The sequence below is a fragment of the Dermacentor silvarum genome, chromosome 2 (assembly GCF_013339745.2).
Source record: "Dermacentor silvarum isolate Dsil-2018 chromosome 2, BIME_Dsil_1.4, whole genome shotgun sequence".
Lineage (NCBI taxonomy): Eukaryota > Metazoa > Arthropoda > Arachnida > Ixodida > Ixodidae > Dermacentor > Dermacentor silvarum.
This window is the reverse complement of record NC_051155.1, coordinates 53460950-53486222: the sequence shown is the minus strand read 5'-3', so window position 1 is coordinate 53486222 and position 25273 is coordinate 53460950. Positions and strand designations below refer to the sequence as shown.

At 48.2% G+C, this 25273-nt stretch overlaps 2 protein-coding genes across 2 annotated transcripts; both read left to right on the top strand.

The window, feature by feature from the left end:
• Positions 1-3621: 3621 nt before the first annotated feature.
• LOC125943418 (uncharacterized) lies at positions 3622-11342 on the top strand. Its single transcript, XM_049662718.1, has 4 exons — positions 3622-3785; positions 4835-5034; positions 7689-7908; positions 11216-11342. The coding sequence occupies exons 1-4, from the start codon at positions 3622-3624 to the stop codon at positions 11340-11342; spliced, it is 711 nt and encodes a 236-aa protein (XP_049518675.1).
• Positions 11343-12748: 1406 nt separating this feature from the next.
• LOC125943417 (uncharacterized) lies at positions 12749-25043 on the top strand. Its single transcript, XM_049662717.1, has 5 exons — positions 12749-12795; positions 14727-15032; positions 18908-19218; positions 22778-23031; positions 24484-25043. Exons 1-5 carry the CDS (start codon positions 12749-12751, stop codon positions 24838-24840), a joined length of 1275 nt encoding a protein of 424 aa, XP_049518674.1. The 3' UTR covers positions 24841-25043.
• The last annotated feature ends 230 nt before the right edge of the window (positions 25044-25273 follow it).

Genomic DNA, 25273 nt, shown 5'->3' with positions numbered 1-25273 from the left:
TAAGTGAGTGGTGCGGCAACGGGTGGCGGCTGAGAGGCGGACGGCAGCATCTCGGAGACCTGCTCCTGAATGACTTTTCTGAGATTGTGCGTAGGCACTTCTGGGGTCGGCAGATGCGATAAACGCGAGATCTGCCGTGCCCTTCCTCACGCACATACTCTTTGATTTGTGACAGTAGCGTCTCGTGATCACCTCCGATGGTTAAAGCGGCGAGGGAATCGTCTGGTGTTGTCGGCCGTCGCACGAAGACGCGTTGCCTACGGAGCTCGTCAAAGCTCTGGCACAAGGTCGTAAGCTCAGCTACCGTGGGGGGGTCCTTTGCCAGCAGCATTTGAAAGGCGTCATCATCAATGCCTTCCAATACGTGCTTTATCTTCTCCTGCTCGGACATAGACGTATCCAGGCGCTTGCACAAGTCGATGACGTCTTCTATATAACTGGTGAAATTTTCGCTTTGCTGCTGCGCACGTCCGCGGAGGCGCTGTTCGGCGCGGAGCTTGCGCACGGCGGGGCGGTCGAACACGTCTGCGAAGCGTTTCTTGAACTCACTCCATGAAGCGAAGTCGGACTCATGGTTGTGGTAAAGTCGGACTCATGGTTGTGGTACCACAGGCTTGCGACGTCTTTGAGATAGAACGACACATTCTGCAGTTCCGACGGGTCGTCCCACTTATTGTTGCCGCTCACCTTTTCGAATGTGGCCAGCCAATCTTCCACATCGTGGTCATCTGTTCCACTAAAGAAGGGAGGGTCACGCAGGCGCAGCGCGCTGGTTACGATGACCTGCGGATGATTGGGCGGTGGCTTGTTGGGTGACTTCGTCAGGCATTGTCGGGGCAGGTGGTAGCGTCCGACTTCGGAGTTCCAGGTTTGCATGACCCAGCACCTCCACCGCTTTGGAAGGGGGTTTATTAACGCCGGACGGCAGGTGGAAGTATTGCACGACGGGCACAAAGACAGTCTCAGCCGGCGTCAGCAGCTCGTGATCTACGCTCGCACCTCCAGCCAAGACAGAGTCCCACTGCTGCGTCCGTTGCTTCATCCCCACTACAAGTGGATGTAGTTTCCCCTCTTAAAGCTGCAACGGGGAGTTTTCCGAGTGGGCGATCGTGACATGGGAAGCGGGCCGGAGACGCAACACTGAACGGCGACGTAGAGATTCACGAGAATTCACATGCATATCGGTAGGGTAGGGGAGAGAAGGTGACCGGTGATAGAGCGGTAGGACTTGCGCTGATAGCCCATTGCTGGACAACGCCTGCACGTTCTACAGCAACATAGCCACGTTGCTCTTCCTGTTGACGCCTTCGACAAAATCAAGTGTCCTCGATAACCATAGTAATAGCAAATGGGTCGGACAGTACGCGTAGTGGTGCAGTAAAGCTGTACACGCACTGGCGGTGACACAGAAGCTACTGGAGCGTGGTCTCCTGGTGTAGGCAGAGGGGCAGTAGGGGCTGAAGAGAGTGCCGCAGCGTCGGCATACGTTGGTACCTGTCGAGTGCAGCCAGAGCACTGTAGACGCGAAGTGGACGTGATCTCTTGCCTAAGGATGTCGCGAAAGCTGTTCAGTGAAGAAAAGACGGTATTTTCCGGAACGCAGGAAGAACGTCGCCCGTAAGGCTCTTCATGAACGATGTCGAGGATGAGCGTGCGCGAGTCCATGGTCGAAGGGAAACGAATGTCCGAGGTATCAGTGCATAGCCGAAGGTACTCGAGTTCCTCAAGTTGCTGGCAAGTAATGATCACATCCTGAGTGATAGCCGCATTTTGCGTAGCAAGGGCGTTGAAGGCGATGGTGGTTATGCCTTTATTAATGCGGAGTGCTCGGTCGCTCTGGGTTCACACGCTTGCGCAATGCAAGCACATCCTCGTTGTATGAGGTGTATGATTCCCCAGAGAATTGATGAGTGCATCCCAGCACCTTTACCCTTTATAAAGTGTGAGCATTATATTTACGCTTCATCTTCTCATCTGTACGTACTCATCATCATGACTGGAGACCAAACCGTTGTGTCACAAAAAAAACCGCTTTATGCCAGCCGAGCTCGTGCTACCAAGGGAAGATGAATCTTTGTAGCTGATGATGATATATACAGATGAGGGAGAGGTACAATTGATGATGATATGCCGAGATGATGCAGATGAAAGTCAGGCATGTGTTGCGCTCACAATATATATATATATATATATATATATATATATATATATATAATATTGAGCGTGACGGTCTGCTCCGGGTCGCCGCCTGTTGCACCTCGAATAGGCAGGACATGTGTCGAGTGAGCTCCCGAACAACACTTTGCAACGTGGCGAACGCGGTTTAAATCATGGATCCATGACCTCAAAGAGGTGAGACGTAATCCTATCGCATTTTTCTCGCATTCACTGCTAAATCGCCACAAATTTTTTTATGTAACATTATGCAGCGTGGTGTAGTTGTAGCACGTCTTTCTGGGGTTTTAGGTACCAAAACCAGTTCTGATTGAGGCACGCGGTAGTGGGGGGCTGCGGATTAATTTTGACCACCTTGGGTTGTTTAACGTGCACTACAACGCAAGCATATGGGCGTTTTTGCATTTCGCCCGTGTATTGATGAACGATTTCTCCCTTGGCGTTTATTCTTAACCACCAATTCATAACACATTCAACGAAAATCCATTCAAGATGTTGTGCACACAACGCTGATGCAAAGGCGTTAATTTTTACCGTGAAGTGACTTACATGACTCTCAAAGAATAATCACTGCGAGAGATTACGTGTACGCTAATATTAAAAATTTAGCGTGCTAATCGAATTCATCTGTTTTAAACTGAAACACTTGACTCAATCATTTGGCATCAACTATTTAGTAATGGCCTAGTACAAACGATCACTTTTGCTACTGCTCAGGCAGCATGCCATTGTATAGGTCGCAGGCACATAGTGCACTAGCCGCTTCAGGGAATTGTTGCCAAAATGGCACTGCTAATTGTGACTGTTTCGGCCTATTCTCACACTACACTTTAACAAATGGCTACGTATTGTTGCAGTTACTGTAGGAAATCAAGCTTTACTATATTTATTCTTTCTGTCTTCTGTTCAATTTTTTTAGAAGCGAAAAACGTTGTTTTAGATTCGCTGCTAAGAAGCCTTATGTTTGCAATATTCGTGTTTCATTTCCTCTTTCCAGAACTAATTACTTTACTCACACTTCTGCAATGCCTTACGTTCGAAATGCCTTCGATGCCCACACCCATTCCCATTTGCGCCCATCATATTGTTGCGAGGTGGGAACAAGCACAAATGCCGTTTATTCAAGGCGAATGCTGAAGGCACCAGCTGACACTAGAACATGGCGGCGGAAGCGCCCGCAGCAACAAAACCTTTTCGTCGTCGTCTCTTGTCTGCGTGTCCTGTTATTCTGTATCGCGACAATATGCTTAGATGCTGTTTCTTTTTTCTTTGCTTTCACTACAACTGTGCTATTCACGTCCATGCTCCTCCCCTCCGACTCTACTTACGTAATACCCTGGAAGGGGTCTCTGCCAATAAAAGCATGATGAACATGATAACGATGACTATACTTTTCAAGCTTTTTCTTACCCGAGTGCGCCTACAAAAACTGATTGGCCTTTCAAGATGGCGCACTCGATGACGACCGTCAAACTGGGCGGTCGGTTCTGGCCCCGTGTTCTGGGCGCCAGCCTGCTGCTGCTCTCCTTCCTGGTGCTCTCATTCGGCGCCTGGGCTCTGTGGGCGGTCATGGAGCGGCACCACGCACCCGAGGCGGTCTTCGGCTGCAGGTGGGGGTCCAGGGCAAAAAAAAAAAAGTCCTTATACATTTGACTTTATAATGTCGCGATGCAACAGATGCAGATGTCGAGGTACCAGATATAGCGAAACAAGCTCCTCAAGCCACAAAAAGGTGACGCGTCAGTGTCGTCTTCTTGAGAAGTGAGGTCGGGTGTCCGTCATAGCTCCTTCCTTCGTCGTTGTTGTCTCCGAAATGGTAGTATGTTACCGAGCGCAACGTGTTTACAATAATAGAGGCAAGATGCCTGCATACGGCAGGCATTGCCAAATCCTTACTGGGAGCTTACCACTGTTGCTGAAGGGGAAAGTGTACAATCATTGCATTCTACCGGTGCTAACATACGGGACAGAAACTTGGAGGTTAACAAATAAGCTAGAGAACAAGTTAAGGACCGCACAAAGAGCGATGGAACGAAAACGGTTAGGCCTAACGTTAAGAGACGGGGAGAGAGCGGTGTGGATCAGACAACAAACAGAGATAGCCGATATTCTAGTTGACATTAAGAGGAAAAAATGGAACTGGGCAATCCATGTAATGCGTAGGATGGATATCCGGTGGACCATTAGAGTTACAGAAGAGGTACCAAGAGAAGGGAAGAGCAGTCGCGGACGGCAGAAAACCAGGTGGGATGATGAAGTTATGAAATTCGCAGGCGCAAGTTGGAATACGCTAGCGCAAGACAGGGGTAATTGGAGATCGCAGGGAGAGGCCTTCGTCCTGCAGTGGACATAAATACAGGCTGATGATGACCATCATCATCATCGTAAATGAGAAATATTTCCAGCAGGGTTAGGCTAGAAAATTCCAAGTCAACCCTCGTATATCAATGCAAATGTACAAAACGAAAGTCACAGGGCGAATACGAGCCCGGATGCTAAGTAAACCGTAAGTTAAAATGCATAAATGTCAGAGTAGGGCTTGTAAGATTTTAACAGCATTCTCGCCTTTTGCTGCATGGATCTCCTACGCCGTAGGTCACGAGAACCTTACGCTGCTGTACTCGTTCATTCTACTCATACCCTCAAAATGACGGAACAGGTCCGCGGACTGCCGGGCGCAAATGACTTGGCTTGCGTCGGGGCTGAATTCTGGCGCTGACCCATGTTGCAACGCGGACGCCTACGCCTGCGGACGGATGCACTGGCCGCACGAGCTATACACCAACACAATGGAGGAGATTCGCAGGCTGTGGTACGTGCGTGGAAGCCACTTCCTCGAGCAGCACCAGAGACCAGCAGGTAAGGGGTGGTCGATCAGCACAAGCCGACGAGCGTGGTGGTTTTGGCAATTCCATGCGTGTATGTTCAGTCGCACTTTGTGAGAATGTGGGTGCAGTTCACGGCGCACGAATCGGTGTAAGGACAACCAAATGCAGTTATTACTTATATTTACGTTTTGACTGAAACTTCAACACGCAGGCGCAAAGTGAAAGTCTTGAATACAGAGAAAATGACGCGCGGAAAATCATAGCATGCAGGTGGACGTTCTTTGTGGCATGCTCATTGCGTATACGGAGGAGCATATTCGTTGTTAAACACATTGATTAGCATCTCAAGTAGCAGCTTGGGTGCCTCGCCGTTCGTATTTGGCGTTGATTGTAATCTTATTTCTGTTTAGAGCGAAACAGCCGAAGGGCGCTCGAAACAGTGAAACAAGAGATGGTTTCACGCGGCCGTGACGCCCACGTGCTACTGTGAAGAGTAGATTTTTTTCAGACTCGGCTATATTCCAGGTGGTTGTAAACTAGCGCCGTCTTTGAGTGCTCGCACTGGTATTTTCTGCGGTGCGCCGTGCATTTTGCTGCGATTACGTGCAGGGTTCTGATCCGCGCGTGCGTAACGAGCATGTGACCAACTTAGCATTGCTCGCTGTCCTCTTAGTCACTCGAAGTATCTTTTACTATGAGCTTAGATAATTAATTATCAGTAATTAACGAACTTTGAAAGTATTGCTTTACACGAGAAATCTTCAACTGAAAAGTTGCAGAGCCTATTAAAATACGTCGAGATAATTTTCTGCCGTGAAATTGTTTGCTATGTTTTTATTTTTCCTGGCTGAAAAGAAAGAGCACATGATATGAAAAAGTACCACGTAATTAATTATTTGCTATGTTTTTATTTTTCCTGGCTGAAAAGAAAGAGCACATGATATGAAAAAGTACCACGTAATTAGTCACTTGCGCGTAGGACATTAGTGCCCTGAAACGTTCTGCCAACAAATTATCGATGCTGCACACAGACCGAACGCATGAATATGTCTTAAGCAACAGCAAGTTTACTTGCCACTTGCCAGCTCCAATAGGGCAAAAGAATTGCAGTTTTTGTAACTCTAATTACAATTCAGTTAGGAGCGCCCAGCACCCGAATACAGAGCGAGGCCGCGTGGCGTCTCAAGGTCAATTGGCCCGCAGTTTCTGGCCATGTCACTCTTCACTAAGTGGCTACTTGTCATTGCTCAGTAAATAATAGTGAATTATTAGTTCGCTGCTGGTGGTCAATCTCAAGTGCAAAAAATCTGGAGGACGCTTAAGCTTCGCCTTTAAGAGTGGAACGCGATAGAATTCAAAGATCCCTGACTGTTTGTCAGGCTTCCCGGCAACTGCAGCTTTCTTTTTTCTGCACCTTCGCCTCAGCGCCGCTGCCGCATGAAAACAGCGTTGCATGCAGGCTACCTACGCTGACGTAGGATGCCCTACTTTACCATGCCCAGGAGGCGAGCGCCATCTGGATGGTGTTTTGCAAGTAACACCAACCTGGGTGCGCCGCTGTGTGAATGGTAGAAGCGTTGGAAAATTGGTTTGTGTATTAGTTTCCGCATAACCGAATTACGTTTTCTCGTGCATTCAACTTACATTCCGACGCAATCCTACCAGTAGGTTGTGGTTAAGTCGTACTTTACGATTTTTCTGACGCATTTTAACGCGATGGCGTTAAGGGCTCCGTGAGGCAGAAAATCCGGCGTCGGTAACCGGCGTGCGATGTCGGCATGTGGCGGAGGAAATCATCCCCAACCACCCCTACCGCGCAGGCCCTCCACGTGGTGCAAGATTTTGGTGAACAAAAATTGAATTTCTCACAGTGAAATCCGCCAGAAAAAATGGTAAAGTACGACTTTACCAATCGGCGTCGGGTTGTAATTTGAATGCAGGGGAAAACCTAATTCTGCTACGAGGAAACTCCAACACAAACCCCTTTTCCAGCATTTCTACCAGGCCTACAGCCGCGCGTTCGGGTACTTTACTTGCGAAAATGATATCCAGATGGCGCTCGCATCCTAGGCAGGTCAAATTGGGACTCCGCCTGCTAATTCGTTTTGATCGGGCCCCATGTCGCAAAAAATGCGGTGTCGGTGTCGGCGTCAACGGCGTCCAATAATGCTATCGCGTTCCACTCTTAAGGACGAAGCTTAAGCGTACTCCAAGTTTTTTTTTTTTTTGCTCTGAGAAATTCATTTATTTTACCAGCTCCTCTGCGCCACACGGAGGGCCTGTGTGGTCGTGGTGCTTTGGGATGATTTTCTTGGCCGCGGACGCCGACTCCGGATTTTCTGCGACACGGGGTCCTTAACGTGGTCGCGTTCAAGTACCGACAACTGGCAGCCCGAACAAAGGAGTGTACATTGACTGTCCAGAGCTAGAACACCAGCCCAACCTGCTAACGTTTGCACTCCACTTGGGAGGTTACAAATAATAAAGAAAAGACGAGGAGGATGTTGCAGGGGACATTTCTAAATTGATCTTGCGGTAAGCTGATCACTCGATGAAGTAATCGCTTTGATTGTGCACCAGTAAACGCTTCATCACGTGTTTGCCTAATTTCTTTAAAAAATAGGGCGTGTGCCAAACAATCTCCGCATATTTCTTCCCCCGTCTTCCTCTTTTTTTAAACCGCAGCGGCGTTCGCTCTCTACAACGCGTGCATTTCGGAGAGCCTCGAATCCAGCGCCGGCAGGGAGTCGATGACGTACTTCCTAGCGGAGATAGGACTTCCGTGGCCCCACGTTTCCAGCGGCCGACACAGACATTTCCTCGACGTCGTCCTGGACCTGAACATCAACTGGGGCGTCCCGCTGTGGTTCGAGCTCAGCCTACGAAGACTACCCGAAGAGTCCAGGTATGCGCCTTACATAAAACCAAGCGGCCGGTCCGCTAGGCTTAGAACACATATCAAGCAATCTGTGATGAAGATAGATCAGCCAGATGTCGATAGATCTGTGGTCTGTCTTGATCTACCCTGCAAACATTGAACGTAGCCACTGCTGGTATCTCGGAGGTTATGCTTTCCTGCTGCTGATCGCAAGGTCACGTCTTACATTCACGACCACGGCGTCCGCTTTTTGATGACGGCAGAATGCAGAAACACTGTCTTTGTCGTTTTTCAGTCTCTTCTCCTTGTCCCACAATTCTGAACGATGTTCAGCGGGGAGCCGGGCACTAGAGACTTACGGTGCGGTCAGTAGGCTTTTTTTCTTCACTGTCAACCAATCTCGCTTTATCTCTCTCTTCTATACGTTTAATTAGGTGCATGATAAATAATCGCAAGTAATTGACAGTATTCCGGAGGCCAGCTCTATGGCGTCTTTCATAGCACATGTGTTTAAAAAAAATTGGAGTACGCTCAAGCTTCGCCCTTAGGAGTGGAACGCGATAGCATTATTGGACACCGTTGACGCCGACACCGACATCGTATTTTCTGCGACATGGGGCCCATGAAAACTAATTAGCAGGTGAAGTCCCACTTTGACCTGCCTAGGATACGAGCGCCTCCTGGATATTATTTTCGCAAATAAAGAACCCGAACGCGCGGCTGTAGGTCTGGTAGAAATGCTGGAAAAGGGGTTTGTGTTTGAGTTTCCTCGTAGCAGAATTAGGTTTTCTCGTACATTAAAATTACAATCCTACGCCGATTGGTAAAGAATCCGACGGCGAATACGACGCCGAATGGTAAAGTCGTACTTTACCATTTTTCTGACGGATTTCACTGTGAGAAATTCAATTTTGTTTTTCAATTGATGTATCGTGAGCGCGCAGGCTTTCGCCTTCATCCTCTTTAACGTATGCTAAAGTGGCGGTAAACGTTTTGCATTCCGCCGCCAATCCATTGGAAGGAGGACGCCGCGGCCGGGATCGAACCCTCGACCTCGAGGTCAACAGCGCTATGCCATAGGCTGGGCTAGCTATCGCGGCAGGTAGCCTTGTGCTGCTTTCGTAAGCTAAGCCAAAGGATTTGTTTCTTTTATGGACGTATTTCGTAGTAAAGGCCGCCATATGCTAGGCCTGCCTAGTGGGTTTCTGTCAACACAAATTTGTCGTATTTTTATTATCTTGCTAACCTAAAATGAATGTTCTTTTGTACCTACGAAACCCTCTATGACGACCATGGAGCCTAATTGACTGCCGGCATGAAAGAAACGGCGAGTGAGTATCCATGAGCAGGAGCGCGCGAAAAAAGAAAAACAGCGCAGAGTCGTAACGAACCCTACAGTGCTATAGGCTTAGACGAAAGCCGTATTAGCCTTCATTTTACTCAATTTAGAGAAAGAAGATTGCTTGCTCAACTTGCGACCGATCTTAACCCTTTAACCGCCCCCCCCCCTCCTAAAAAAAAGAAAAAAAAAACTACAGAAAGTTTATCTCCTGTCTAAATGTGCAAAAAAATTCGAGAATAGGCATAATCAATAAAAAAATTATTTACACAGAAACTCCTGTGTGAGTTGTCAAAATATGCGTAAGCATTGTGCCACCTGCTCATCTCCACTTAGCCCGGCGTCATTATCAGTGTTATGAAACTTTATCCGACCAGTACAACGACAGCGCTGCAGCGACACGAACTGATGCGGACGGCGGCGCAAGAAGAATTGGTGATGAAGGTGAAGCACGCAGGTGAATTCGCTCGCGCTATCTTGAAAGCGATCGTCCTACGGGCCGGACGGATGGTTTTTCTCGTTCAGTGAGAATAGGAATGCTTACGCATTTAAAGATATTTGCAGGAACTTTCCGGGAATAAATGTGGAAACCTGAGGCAGAAAACTGGAAGTGGGATTTACCCCTAGTCACTTATGGCTTTGTTTGGAATTTGTACAGAGAGCTCTCGTGATATGTGAACCATAGGGTGACGTTTCATTTCCTTTACATCGTGCGTGTAAGACCACTGCAGCCGATCATCTTCCATCGGTCTGTCTGCTCTGATCGTGTTTTCTAGGGGAGTGCTAACGGTGATGATTTTTGAGACCAATTCGAATATGAATCCAACAGTGCCAGAAGCGACTCGAATCGAATACTTTTCGAATAGATTTCGGTTAATGAACAGCCGCTGTCCCAATTAATATAAAATGATATTCACATCCCAGCATTCTTAAAGGTAGCGAGTTTCTGTCCTTACAAAGCGCGTTATGAAGCCTTGTTTATTAAGATCACAAATTGAGCATTATGAACGAACACGTAGTTTCATGGCATGCACAGGGCTCTTCAGAGAGCTCGAATGATAGCTGTACAGCCTGCAAAGTATGGCTACGTAAGTGGCGTAGCCTGCTCTAGTACGCAAGTTCTCATGTTTTATGTCTCCGTACGCTTGTTACAATTTTATGTTTACTTGGGCGCGGCTGCCGTTTTTAATTATTCGATAAGTATTCGAAAAATATTCCCAATTACGAATAGTGATAGTCTATTTCAAAAAAGAATTGAATAGGACACCACTCGATTCGTTATTCGGAAGTTTCGAATATTTGCACACCCCTGGTGTTTTCAAAAGAAATCATCATTTGGTCAAGGAAGTATAACTGCGGATTTTTACTTAGTTACTTCATGAGGATGAAAAAATATGCTCAGCTGTGGAGTTTCACAAGGTATTTCAGCTGTAAAAGCTTATCGTTCACGTTTACAATGTAGTGCTCCTGCCCAGTGTAGGCGTTTCTTCCGCCAGCAGATGTTACTTTAGTCAGAGCCTATCTGGCGGCAATGTGTTCACCGCCCGCTCTCGAATACTGCCCGTCATTTCAATTTTTCATGCTTCTCTGCTGTTTCGTCCTCCTTGTTAGAGGCACGCGTTTGAACCACATGAAGCAGTGTGTGAAACAACTCTACATGAAACATGGTGCATTTCGGTGATGGCAATGCGGCATGTCACCACATGGTTTGAATGCGGATCGCATTTAGCGTGGACGGTCATCCTGAAATCGGTGCTCCCGAAATTTTGTATTGAAGTCGTATGAGCGGCGTTTTTCTTTCGTAATTTTTTTTTGCCTGTAGTGTCCCTTACGTGTCAAAATAACATTCATCGCCTGCACTTGATGAAGGAGCAGAGTGTAATGAAGAACGCTGAGTGATGTAAAGCCTTTACTGGTTTGAGAGAACCTTCAATTCGCGGTTAGTCAGTCGATGGCGTGTGGTTAACATTTGCGAGGGTGATTGCTTTCCCCCAGATACAGCCTGCACGTGAACTCGCTTCAGACGAGCGTCGTTTGGCAGCGCTGGCGGAACTTGACAACGTCACGAGCTTCCCGGCTGCAGTACGCGAGGGACCTCTACGTGCTGTTCAACGCCAACTGACACCGAAACGTCGCTTATCGAGGACCTGCTGGACACCGAGGACGAAATTGTCAGCATTGTTTCGAGGCAAGAGACCGCTTCACTTTACTTTATAATTTCTTGATTTCCATTTACTTCCCGTACATTCGAAGCGTGTTTAATTGCCTGGATCGCTCGGGAAGTTGTTTCGGAATTCCAAAAGGTCATTCCGGAAGAACTTGTGACCAATCCTGTATGCCCGAGTATCAATAAGTCTAAGGAAATGACCTTATGCTCCGAAGATTCCGCGTTACGCACTGGAGCAAAGACGCATTAAGTACGTGTACGCCAATGTTTTCCGATTATGCTCTTGGAAGTTATTATAGTTTAATGCGTCAGCATTCTTTGGGTACCTCACGTACTTTCCGAGGGTTATGTATCTACGTATGTTTCTATCGGGCTAGCTATCGCGCTACAACCGGGTATGCATGCCGCTTTCATTGAACACCTTTCACGCCCACGCTTTAGCGAGCTGCAGTGATGCACCACTAATGGACTCACACTGCCTCCCCTTACGACGACAGAAGTGAAATTCTACACGGGAATGATGAGCGGCAACGCAGACAGCTGTGGAAGACGACGACGAACGCGTGCCGCTTGCTTACCGTGACGGCGACGACAGGAGACGCCGACAGCCCGAGCGCATAAGGTCAAATTAATTAATTAATTACATTATGGGGTCTTACGTGCCGAAACCACGATATGGTTGTGAGGCACGTCGTAGTGGGGGACTTCGGAAATTTGGACTACCTGGGGTCCTTTAACGTGCACCTAAATCTAAGTACACGGGTGTTTTCGCATTTCGCCCCCATCGAAATGCGGCCGCCGTGGCCGGGATTCGATCCCGCGACCTCGTGCTCAGCAGCCCAACACCATAGCCACTGAGCAACCACGGCGGGTTCGCATAAGGGGCTTCGCACATAAAGCCCGAAGATCCAATACAATGTTGGAATCTGAATGACGCAAAACTTGTTTGAGTCAGCGAGAAAGTAACAGTAGTGGTTGGAAAGAGCCCGACCTCGTCACCTCCAGCTGTAATGTCTTTCGAGGTCGAAGATAACTTATCCGCACCCCCTGATGATCCACCATTGTGCATGGGTATACGTATTGCGCAAGTTTTGCGTCCTCAGCGCGCTAGTCCACTGAATATGTCGTCAGTAACAGATTATACGCACCAAGAATTTCGGTGACGTTTAGATAGATTTGAAATGCCATAAATGTACGAAGGACGGAAGTGCATAAGAGATGCGTACCTGTACTCGCGTTGCTGAGCGTGGTGGTAAAGTATCGGGACTTGTGCCGTCTTCACTAGGACCCCATAAATTGCACAACAAGGCTGTGCGATGTGCACATCCATGGGAACATCTTAATGCACAGTGCACGTTACGATGAGCACATCACAGTGGAATGTCAAGATATTCCCCCAGCAAGACTCGTATGCAACGTGACCCGTCCAGAAGCACTGAGATGCAAAGCGGATGGAAGTATTAACTGGCCGGAAGCGGAGATAAGCAAGAGTTGTTTAGAAGATTGGTGTAACCAGATGGAAGAGTTTGACAGAACCGGAATCCGTAGAGGCATAGGTAACCGTACAACATATAAACAGATGTTTTGAGGAAGAGCGGAAAGATCAAAGAGAGACAGGCAACATGCTGGACTGCTATGCATGTATATAACTGATAAGCTCATGCAGTCTAGGCGACTATTTGTCGCAGTCCCGTTTCGAAGGGGGAGGGGGGGGGGGCAATCGAAATCATCGTCATGTAGTGTCGTAGCATATACATGTAGCAAACTAACCAAGAAATAACCACTGTATCAAGTGCGCGAACATTATATGGCTTAACGGCATACAGCGAGGTGGCAGTACTGCCTGGCGGTACGCAATCTTGAGAGAGACGCCAATTATGTTATGTTTTTATGGCATACGTGGCTTTCTCGCCTGATTACGGTAAAAAGAAAAATTTCACTTCGCCAGGCACACCCTTAGGAGCCGACTTCTCGTCATGATGTACTTTTGGAACCGTCAAGGGAAACCATCACTTTTCTTAGCTCTCCTTACGTAACTTTACACCTGATGATGAGCGACACGTGTTGCTCATCCTCAGGTGTTGCTCATCATCTCGTGTTGCTCATCGTCTTGAATTTCCATCTCCCGCATTCATTCCCCGTGTTTTCCCTGGATTTACACCTGATGGTAGCTCTCAGTAGTGGCACTGTACAAATATGTTGTCACCTAACTTCTGCATCCCCGTGGCACATTATTGTGAAGCAACATGTGCGTGTTATATGCAGCTGGGCGTTGTAACTCCGGAGGAAGGAGAATAATAGGCCTAGGCTCCCTAGTTCCAAGATCCATTAATCGCAAGGGTGCTTGATGCATTGGGTACGCAGGGTACACAGAAGTATATCAGTTGATCTATTTTATTGGAAACGAATTTTAGAAAAATGGTTTAAACAAGGTGGTGATGTTTTCTTCACTGTTCGTTATTTCTGCCTGGCGGACACTATAGGTAGCAGAGCAGCCGTCGGAGTCCACTCGGTATATTTAACTGAGATTACTGTTTTAAGCACCGATGTTGTAATGGTAACATACGAAGTGGACGCTACGGGAAGCAAATGCAGTTTACTGGATTTTAAGAACGCCATCCGTTAAAATAGTTCTCAACAAAAATTCACATTTTCACGCTTCAATACCGAAACTGGGTGCATGAAGAGCGCCAGAAGAACTGCCCACGCGATGCCTTCCGCCTAGATTTATTTCCTTACGACAACGGGTTGACCGTCTGTGCCCGCTTCTTTTACATTTATCTCCCGATAGTTGTGTCTCAGTGACCTACCACAGCACTTACGTGGTGTTGCCTACCGCCGCTTGTGACGCATGCAAGCCTGCAACGGCGGAGTAAACGCCTCGGCATGTCATCGCAGCGAGCTTCTCTGGGCTATGACAGCGTCGTGGGCAGTTTTCCAGTCCTGGTAGCGCGCCCTGTCTCGATACCGGAACGAAAAACGAATTTTTGTCGACGAATATCTCAACGACGGACGGTGTTCTTAAAATCGCGTAAACTTCTTTTTGGCTCCTGATGCATCCTTCTCCAATACTACCATTGCAATGCTGGCATTAATCCAGCCATTAAAGTGACATTTAAGCCATCTTTGACAATTAGCGAATGGACAGCGACGGCGACTCGATCAACAAGTGTCCACCGCGCGTGAAGAACGAATAGTCAAGAAAGCCTCACCACATTGGTTGAATGCTATCTTAAAAAAGAAAAAAAAGAAGAGAGAGAGAAAAAAAATCTGTTGCCATGCACATAAACCATCGGGAATATCACGTGGACGGTCCATAATTTAATGCGCTTGTTTCAGGTCCGTTCGTGGTGCCTTTCGCTCGGCTTCTTCCGTGGCGTTGGGTGAGATTGGCACACGAACACCCAACGTGAGCGCTGGCCAGTGGATGGCCTTCCTAAACACGCACCTGCGACCACATGTTCTCGAGGAGAGCGACCGCCTCCTCCTCACTGACAACGCGCTGTTCGAGGCGGTCAACCGCCTGCTTCTCCGATTCTCCAGCGATGATGTGCTGCGCTACGTGGCCTGGTGGTTCGTCCAGGAATACGCGGACATCGCGTCGCCCCACGTCCACAGGAACGGGCTCGTCCGGGAGAAGTCCAGGTACGTGAAAGTAGCATGCGCTGTCGTTTATGCATTTCACCAATACGGAATGGCTGACAGAGTGTTTATTCAGAGACGCAGAATCACAACCGCGCACTTGATCTAGGTCAGAAATCAGAAACGTTTATCCGTTCTCGATTGCGTAATAGAAGCCTCTTGATAGGAGAAAAACAACGTTGTGTTACGGTACACTGTAGATTAACTTCACTAACAATGTCGCTCAGAAATAATACAGAAGGTCTCGCGAAAAAACGTGTTAATCTAGGTACATGCATCCAAGGTCCAATATTTGGTTTTCTTGTTCGGGGTGCTTTCTAAATCATCTCTCCCACAGGCCACTTAATACACATTCAAATCAGCCGCGTTGTGTATATCGTCAATTATCAACGTCTTGTTCATTCTTTATTGTTTTTTCAAATTTCAAGTTTATTTGAGTTTATCAAAACTATTGCATGAACAGAATATGCAGAAGAGGGTCCCAAGGACCGTACCGGGACCCGCTAGCAATTGAGCAACAGCCATTGGCAACAGGAGCAACCGTTGTCATAGACAATTGGATCACTGCACGCTGTTACACGAAATGTCGCGCGCGGCGTTTTTATACAAGAGAAAAATTCCCGAAAGAGTGACTCGCAGTGCAAAGCGATCGCTCGGTCTTGGCGATGTGACTCAGTGTTTCTCCATGTAAGACACTCGCAATGTAGCCCTGTGTGCATAATATTGGCCGTGATGTCTTACCCAACTCCGAAAACCCATTCGTTGCGAGTGTTTCTTGATCCGAAAGACCTTCATATACTTAGTATGGTTTCTCTTTGCTTAGGACGAACTTCAGCAACGCAGAGAAGTGGGCAAGCACACATGCTTTCATGTCGCTAGCAGGTCAGGATACTGTGTTCGACACTAAAGGGCTCCAGTAAGCCACCATGCTCTAGGCACAGTGCTACGACGCTTATGACTGTAGAATAGCCTGGCACTTCGCTATTACGCGAATTACCAGACAAAGCGCCCATCCTTAATAAAAAGAAAAAAATGCAGGAACTTCACTGGTGTTGACTACGTATGCGTAAGCCAACTCCCAAGTTTCAATTGGCGCACCCATAAATTTAATTTGGCCGACCTCCAAATTTCAAGTTGGCCCACCCCAAATATAAGTTTGCTCACTTGCGAATTTCAAGTTGTCCCCCTCCTACTATAAAGTTTCTCATGCATTTGCTAAGGAGTCCTACGTATCCCTACGGATATTCGTTTTATTCCGATAGCAATTATATGGACACTCAAAAGCAGATTTCTGTCGTCGGCGTCGGCGTCGCCGTCGCCGTGAGGTTCCGTATGACGTCAATGGAGATGAAATCGTCGCCGCGCGCCGAACGCTGTATGTGCGAGTGAAAGGGCGCGAGGGGCGCGCGCTTTCACGGGGAGTGAACGCACGGCGGAGAACAAACGCGCGTTCTGCGCCGTGCTCCCTTAAGGGTTGCAGAAGTAGGCGTCTCTTTCCTCCTTTACAATCACCATATATGTAGAGCAAACGCGCCTTCTTCCGACGCGCGAGAGGCCGTGGGGGAGGGGGGGGGAGGGGGAGGGAAAGGAGGCGACGTTTAGCTGCGGCACCTAGGGGCTTTAGCGGCCCCAAGTGCCTATTTATATCAGAGGCTCTGGCAACAGTCACCAACGCTGGACGCATTTTGTGCGAACGCGGGCAAAACGCCGACGGCGTCGACAACAGTTCTGCGTGTTGCCGGTGCTGCTGTATGTACAAGTTTATACAGCTGCTAAAGCTACTATCATTACTCCGTATAGCTCTCTACAAATTTGCTATCGCAATTGATGCTTCGCCTTTAAGGTGAAACTGCGACAACTTTTTTTTGTTTAAATTGTTCCTTATCGCTTACAAAGCTACCAATCACCTACATTTACACTATTATAACGACTAAATGTCTTAACTTTGCAAATTACGCATTTTTTGTGCAGATACGAGACATTACACTTCTCGCACGAAAGGACTGGCGTTCTCGCCAACGAAGGCTTACGCATTAAAACACAATGAGAGGTTTATTCCTCCCAACTCACTCATCCTCTTGAGAAGCTGTTCCCTAACAAAAGCTTAGCAAAGATAACCTCCCCTGTTGGCTACGTAGTCAATGTGATGCTACTTTTGCAAGAACAACAAACAGAAAATGATGTTGATAGGATATTCGCGTAGTGGAAAAACATTCACAGCAGCGTATGAAAAGCGCACGGCGTCATAGCACTCGACGGAATTCTAGAAGTATTCCTTGTTGACGTTCAGATTGACACGGGGCCCTTAACACTATCGCATTAAAATAAAAATCCAGTAGCAGACGAATTTTCCTTAGCATACGGACCCACACGTGTACTAGTCACAGCTTATATGGAATTATTCTAAAACGGCAGACCATAATTCTGCCGCCGTTAAGTGAAAACATTTACAGCCAAGCTGTATATGGCTAGCCGATTCGTCCGTCTGTCGCCTGTACGATTATCATCAGCAATGGCTCTTGCGTTCGTCGTCGTCTTCCACAGCTGGCTCCGTTGCCGCTAATTATTCCAGCGTAGAATTTCACTTCTAATCTGTCGTCGTAATGAGGAGGGCGCGTTTACGGGGTATGAGCCATTGCTTAAGGGGGTATGGGCCATTCATTGTATTACGTGGTGGACAGATTTAATTTTGAAGCAATTTAATTTTGATGAATCGCAAGCGGCAATGCGACAACGGCGGACGGCAGGCATATCGTCAGTGACGTCGTTTTCTCCGTCGCAGCCGAACGTGTCTGCAACCTCATTAAGAAACACGAAGACGTAACCAATAATTGAGTGACTGATGTACCCTCCGGAATAACCCAGTGATGAACACCGGGGCCGCACATTTCAGCTTCGCTGGTTAACCATCTGTACAGAGTGCTTGCTTTAATATATTTTATAAGTATTTGTGGCGCATGTTTTGCTTGCTGTGACTTTAAGCCTGCAGAGTGCCTGTTGGCAGCGTCCTCACAGAAGAAAGCCTGTGAATCTTTAATACATAGTCAGCATGCTGAGTAGTCAAACAATTTCAAGTATTTTTTCACCAAGCTTTTGAATTTTTGGCCTACGAACGAACTATTTTTTAACTTCTAAGCTTGGTAGGCCTGAGTACCTTCCTTTCGGTACAAGGTGCAAGTTATCCGGTTTTCTTGTTATTAAAACGCAGCTCCCACGCACCCGTTCCTTCGAGGAGCATCGGCGTCCTCGGCGTAACCGAGCGAACGAGCACAGCGAAGGCTGAAAGAACGGACGCGGCGCGCAGCGTGGCATGAAATACATCAATAGCGAAGCGAGCGCGAGGAGGAAAGCGGAGGAGGAGGGTATGGCGAAATCGTGAGAAGAAAAGCGTAGTGCCGCGCAAGACGGGCTCTGCGGCGACGATAGCTACGAGATGGAGCCGGAGCGGTGCGCGTCGTCTCTCCACCGATGACGCCGCCGATATCATATATGGAAACAAAGCGCTGCACGGGCGGAGGCCTGTCTGTTGCGGCTGTTGTGAATCGCGCCGCCTCTCGTGATCTCCCGATTAGCGAGGCAGTCGCGCCACACTTCGCTCCGTTTGTAACGTGCCGCACGAGCCAATACATCGCGAAATGAAAACACGTATGAAGCTGCGCTCAAATTTTGCATTACTGAGTATCGTAATCGTCGGTGAATGTTTTGCCACAAGCTTCGACCTCAGTAAATTGCTCCAATTCGCGGATCCCATAATGGCTGCGCGATATATCTTCTCGTGGCTGAACAGAACGTGAATAAGCTAATGTTTCGCTCATGCTTACGTAAAAAAAAAGTTTCCACGCCATTCACAGCTTTCCGGCCAACTTTCTCTGTGACAGGCCTGTCCGGTGCTACGTAGCCGCGGAAAGCCGTTACCACTCGACGCTGTTCGCGGAGCGCGTCGCATCGACTCTGAACCAGTCACACGTGGAAGCAGTCTTGGTCATCTTTCACGACCTCAAGGCTGCCATGTGTCGACTGCTAGGGTCCGCCAAATGGATGGATGCGGAGGCGCGTAAGGAAGCCATAGCAATCGTCGAGAACGTCACGCTGGATCCCTGGTTGACCACGCCGCTTTTTGCTGGCTCCCAAGTGGCCACTGAAAGCGCACCGAACGCGCCCAATATCCTGCCGGAAGCTGCGCGAACGGGTTGGTACTTGTGATCCTAAGCGAAACAACAGAGGCGACAGCCAAGCCCGACGTGCGAGAAGGCTACTCATTGCTACCTTAAGCACTTGCGTTTACGAATTTCTCAACCTCATGAACCCAGTCACGGGAATAAGCTGTCGAGACAAATGAGATGAGCGTCGGGCGAATCTGCACTGAAGTCTGCATTTATATAATTTGCGATAGCAGTTATATGTACATTGCAGGCGCATTTCCGCTGTCGGCGTCGCCATGTTGTTCCGTGTAAAGTTCAAGTGCGATAACATCGTGGCCGCGCGCCGTATGCTGTGGGTGTCAGTGAAAGCGTGCAAGGCTGAGACGAGTATGGTGGCTCGGTCACGCGCGCGCAAGGGAGGCAGGCGGGGAGGGAGCGCTACGTCTTCCATCGCGTGCAAGGCACCGAGGGAGTTCTACTGCGGCGGCGGCTGCGTATGGGCGGCTGAGGGCGGCCGCGCCTGCTCTATCTTGAAAGCGATCTGCTATGAGTACAGAGTCCAGGTGCGTCGAGCGCTGATAGCGTCGTGTGCTCTGTGTTTTCACCGCTTAGTTCACGTTGAAGCAAGAGGCAGCACGAAGGTAAATTTGCTCGTAGCTGCTGCCGCTCTTCCTCACTCCAGCGTTTTCACAGCGAGTGTCCGCGGTCATCGAGTGCCATGTCTTTGTTTGTCTGTGCGCGCGTGACACAATGCTTGTTAATTTAGTTAGCAAGCGAACGTTTACGAGTTTATACGGCCGATAAAGCTACTATCCTTAGCTCGTATAGCTGCCTGCGAATTTGCTATGGCAATCGATGCGTCGCATTTCGGGTGAAACTATAACTTTTTTAGCTTATACGGCTCCCCTCCTTTCCCGTCACCCCCCCCCCCCCCGCCCATCTCCACAAAAAGAAAAGAAAAAAAAAACGACGGTCTACATAAACATGACTAGCTGTCATCCACGTTAAAGTACCACAATGTCACAAATGCAAACCCTCATGACATCCTCAGAAAAAAATTCCGTAGCTGATAAAAATCCGTCTTGGTCCAATAATTGAACCCGGGACCAACGCCTTTCAGGGATGGTTGCTCTACATTTGAGCTAGCCAGAAGGGATGCCGATTTATTCGGCAACACGAAGCACAAGGCCTTGAGCATCGCAAGTCAGTTTTGTGGAAATCATAAATGTGGAGGCACTTTCATGAGAAAACTTGCCATCCACCTGATATGACAATTTTTCTTTTCATAAAACTTTCATTTTGCAAGATTCCACGGAACCGATTTGTCAGACTCGTAAAGCTCACGTCGAAAGGCGCCTGAAAGTTGATCAGAGCAATCGCCGGCGTTACTTTGTAGTAACAACGCTATGAAGAAACAGAGAAATGAGGTAATGAAAGAGCATCGAGTAACTGAATAATGCTGCTCGAGCATTTATTTCCATTTAATAAATGCAAGCTTTTTAATGGGTGTTCAACATCCACGGACAAGTGCTTGAATGGCACTTCAATGGCATATACGGCTCCCTCCAACCACCAGCCCCCCCCCCCCCCCCCCCGCCCACCAAAGAAAGAAAAAAAAGGAAGACGATCTTTATGGGAGCGTACATGGCCAAAAAAGTGAGCGAATCGATCCTCATCGGTTTAGTTCAATCATTTTGGCACCACAGGTATTATTCTGCTTACAATTCCTTTTAACCTTTGTTAAAGGTATTAAACTTGCCGCAAATATAACTCATCTGTCTTTAAGCGTACAAATGAATAAGAAATGCGTTGGTTTACCACTTGTTTTCCTTGGCCTCATATATTACTTGCTGAAATGAGAGAAGAGAGAAAGAAACGTTTATTAGTGGAACAGTGTTCCGAGCGAGGCCCGGTATCACCCTGAGATGGGAAGGTCCCTTAGTCTAAGAATCCTCTGGCTTCGACTGCCCTTTGGCCTTGGCGACGAGTTGTCGGTGGTCTTCCAGGTCCCCGAGGACGAGCTTGGCCTCCCACGTTCCGAGTAGACGGTTTTCGTATTCTTGTGGTGCTCGGTTCGCGTCCGTTTCCGGCATGAAATGAAATGATTTCTTTATATTTATTTGCACATTATATTAGTGAAGAAGATGTAGTAGGAGGGGGCGTAAGAAAAAGAAAAAGAAGTCCTAAACCACGTACTTAAAATATAGAACGAACATTCTATACCACGATAAATGCCGTACAGAGTGAGAGTGAGTGAAGAGCGACATGTGAAATTGAGATTAACAGCAGCAGCAACAGCAGCAGCAACAGCAGCAGCAGCGGCTGCTGCTCCTGACGATCGTGAATGATGATGATGTCGATTAGAGTTACCTTCTAAACGGAGCTACGTTAAATGCTGACATTACGTGGTTTAACTAATCAGGTGATGTATGCATGCATAGCCGTAGAGCATTCTGCCTATTTCTTCTTGATAATTCTGTCTCGATCAAAGCACATTTCGCTATATTGTACAGTTACCTAGGCCTGTAATCCCTCCGGTACTATCAATCTCTTTCTTGCTTCTTTCCACCAATACTCCAAACATCACTTATCTCGACCAAGCACGGCGAGCTGCTGAGACCAGTGGAGCTATCGACTAGGGGCCCCACCCACCTGCTTCCCGAACCCTTTCCTGATACAATAAACGGTTTTTCAATTCAATTCTTATCTCGAGTGCTGAGCACTTAAAGCTTACATCCGCTATGTATCCCAGCGCTCCTCAGAATGTGAACATTCCCTATGGGTCTTGCTGGGTGGACATACTTTGAACATCTTCTGTTTACTCGACTGCTGACCAGTTAAGTGAATTTTACCTTCGGGTCTTGCTGGTCGAATATCTTGACATTCCATTACGACAGCATGTTGAACGTTCTCTTGTGCGAACTCTTCGAGATATCTAGGCGACGTATCAAGGTTGTTGAACATTGCTAAGCTATCACATACAAAAGAGTACTTAAAGCTATTATTATACCAGCGCGTCCTCTATTTTTTCAATGCCCGTAAAATCGCTCGCTCCGTAATGGGAGCCATTGGTGCGCCTTAGTTCAGTGAGTTGCCGCGATGTGACGCTACCCAGAGGGTACGACTGCTTGCGTCACGCGTGCGTCTGAGCCACGGCAATGCCACCTAGAAAAAAAAACTTTTTTTTTCTAGTTGGCATTAGCCACGGTGGTCTGAGCGCGTGCCGCTAGCCGACGGGGGAGAGCAGGAAAGGGCAATCGGAGAGGGTGGTGAACCGTTGCATCGGCCGCATCTGGCTGGCATTGTAAAAATATAGAGCGAGGCGCTGATTATACAAATAATAGGACTCTGTTTAGTGAGTGAGTTGAGTGCGTTATGCAAGCGATGGGATCTATCAATGAAATTGGGTGCAAGTGTGGTAGGTGATGAATCACCAATTTTGTGCAGCGTGAAAAGGCGTGGTGATTAGCAACGTAAACCGGCCATAGCATTAATTGCTGCTCTTGTTTCCTCTCGTTCCATTGCCCTGAAGTATTGTTTGCTTGAAATTCTGCATTCTTCAAGCGCACGTGAGCTGTCGTGCGTTACATTTTTTAAACTTTACAGCCTTCGATATGTGGCTTGAAGCGGCACGGCAGCACAAGCGACTGTCTGCGAACTGGCCTCTGGAGGACACAATGCTCCAGCGTCGCTCAATCTACTCTCGCTTAGCAGAGTACAATGCCTGGTGGAACAGCGTGTTCCTGCACCCGAGTGCCGTGATGTACCCCTTGTTTTACTTGGGCGCGCCGCCAGCTGCCACCTACGGTGGCCTCGGCGCAATCCTGGCACAGGAGGTAGCCAAAGCCTTCGACTTTCGGGTAAGCCCTTTGTGACTTGCCTTGCGCGATTCGCCAGCCTTGCCCTAGATTGCCCCCCTTGATAATCACTACAAAAAATCCGCATATCCACGAAGTGAATGATGATGAGTGGGCGAAGCACCGGGGTATCATTCGGGTAACCGCGAATCCCCCGACGCCGGCAAGCGGACCCAGAGGCGGCGAGAGCGCGGGAAGCGGCGGCAAAACGCCGGAAGCGTTCTCTACCTGAGGTTGGTGGCGCCGATGCTCGGTCCAAGCGCGAGCTTCGCGAGCCCTCAGCTCCGGGTCCGGTTGCCGGCGTTACCGTACTGCTGTAGCTTTGCGAGCCCTCAGCTCCGGGTCCGCATGCCGGCGTCGCCATGCTGCAGCAGCTTTGCGAGCCTTCGACACCGCTTGCAGTTGAGCCGCCACTCTCGCATTTTCATTCATAGCAGGCGCGCCGTTATCCGAAGCGACCGTTATTATCCATGGCTGAAGAGAGAAAGAGAGCGCGCGTCGGGAATGAACGCCCTTGTGCACCGCAGCACCCCTAGCGGACTCCACGCAAACCAGAGCTACGGACGACGACTACGGGGGAGGACAAGGCTCGGCCCTGAGGTGCTTCGCCCCTGAAACAGGCTCTAGGTTGTAGACGCAAAGCTATTCTAGCGTTTGTATTTCTACTCTGATGCACGTGTTCTGGGTGTATTCACAATGACCATAACGATAACTAGGGGAACACAAATGACGTCCAATTTAAGTGACCATAGCTAAAAAAAGCTACATATGCAGTTGTTACTAAAATGGCGATCATGACGAGGAAGGAGAATGACGTCACGCTACAAGCCTCACCAAGGCAACCTCCTAGACACCGCCCCTCCTTTTCGTCGAGACCCATCGGCGCCTTGACGCTTGGGAAATAAGGACTACATGGTTTGCGGCCATTTTAGTGCATTATTTTGTTCGTGGTAGCTCTTTGTAATACTCTCGTCACGATCAACCGTCTCCACTCACTCGGCAACTAGAATTACTGCTTGCGTATAAACTGTTGGCGACCTATTTTATATGAGCGTTCCTCTATACTGTTTTAATGACTAGACTTCAAGACTATCACGTGACGCTCACTTCTAGTCCTTGTCTTTCCTTCTCAATTGCTTTCGAACATCCCCTGCAAGTAGTCGGCCATTCTGCAACAGACAACGAAAGATGACATTATGGTAATTAAACATTGCTGTCTGTTCCCTGTGTTGCACTTTCGGTTTGGAAAATAATGCAGTCACAAATTTATGCAGCACATAAACGATGTATTAATGGAAAACGAAGTTCACCGGTATACTGGTTCCAATTTGGCAATTCTATGTCTCCTTGCTCTCTGACGACTGGTTTTATTAACGTTTTTTCCTCAAATCATACTGTGTTGTTATTGCGTAAGAGAGAGATTAGAAGGGAGTATATCTAAACCTATACTTCCAGGTGGGCAGCTTCCTGGATGCCAAGCGGAAGCAGCGTGACTGGTTCTCGCAGGGCGCTCGCGAGGCTTTCCTCGACAGGGCGGTGTGCGCAGAACGGGATGCCGTCCTCATGGATGTGGCCGCCTTAGAGGCACTGCTCGAGATGCGCCGAGGCATTATGCCTCGCGAGAGCAGCTACTACGCCCTTCCAGGTCACGGAACACAACTGACGCCAGAGACGCTGTTCTTTGTCACCTTCTGCCGTACCCAGTGCGGACTCGCCCTTGGTTGCAACGAGGTCGTGCGGCACGTCGCAGCTTTCGGCGAAACGTTTGGCTGTGCGACGCAGGCGGTCAAATGTTCCTTCTTCAGTGACTAGAGGATGCAACCGGCAGCATGTGCACTGGTGTCCTACGTGATCTGTTGTGCTTTTTATCGCAGCGCATTGACTTGCATATATGAGTTTGGGTCGAATGCTGACAAGGTAACCGAGGGCCAGCCTGATATTTAAACAATAAAATTTCCATAATCGTGTCAGCATACTGCAATGATTTAGATTTGCAGGTTGATCAAGAACCTTAAGGTTGCACACGAGGACATCAGTGTCCACATGCTTACTTTCTTATGCTTTATAACTTTCACTAGTAGAAGTGACGTTTCATTATAGCATTTCATTTTGAATGTCGGCTGCTGCAGCCGCGAGAACCTAATGGCTTGAAAACCGAATAAACTTCTACGTGCACTGCCATAATCATGTATACAGGCTCATACCGTCTGTGCATCTGGACGATAAACAATTTGAATGAGCAGAT

Excerpts from the sequence above, each read along its gene's own strand:
- LOC125943418 (XM_049662718.1), top strand. The coding sequence starts at position 3,622 with ATGGCGCACTCGATGACGACCGTCAAACTGGGCGGTCGGTTCTGGCCC. Across the intron at positions 5,035-7,688 it reads GCAGCACCAGAGACCAGCAG|CGGCGTTCGCTCTCTACAAC; the intron begins GTAAGGGGTGGT and ends TTTAAACCGCAG. Across the intron at positions 7,909-11,215 it reads AGACTACCCGAAGAGTCCAG|ATACAGCCTGCACGTGAACT; the intron begins GTATGCGCCTTA and ends GCTTTCCCCCAG.
- LOC125943417 (XM_049662717.1), top strand. The coding sequence starts at position 12,749 with ATGAGCACATCACAGTGGAATGTCAAGATATTCCCCCAGCAAGACTC. Across the intron at positions 15,033-18,907 it reads CTCGTCCGGGAGAAGTCCAG|GCCTGTCCGGTGCTACGTAG; the intron begins GTACGTGAAAGT and ends TCTCTGTGACAG. Across the intron at positions 19,219-22,777 it reads GCCGGAAGCTGCGCGAACGG|CCTTCGATATGTGGCTTGAA; the intron begins GTTGGTACTTGT and ends TAAACTTTACAG.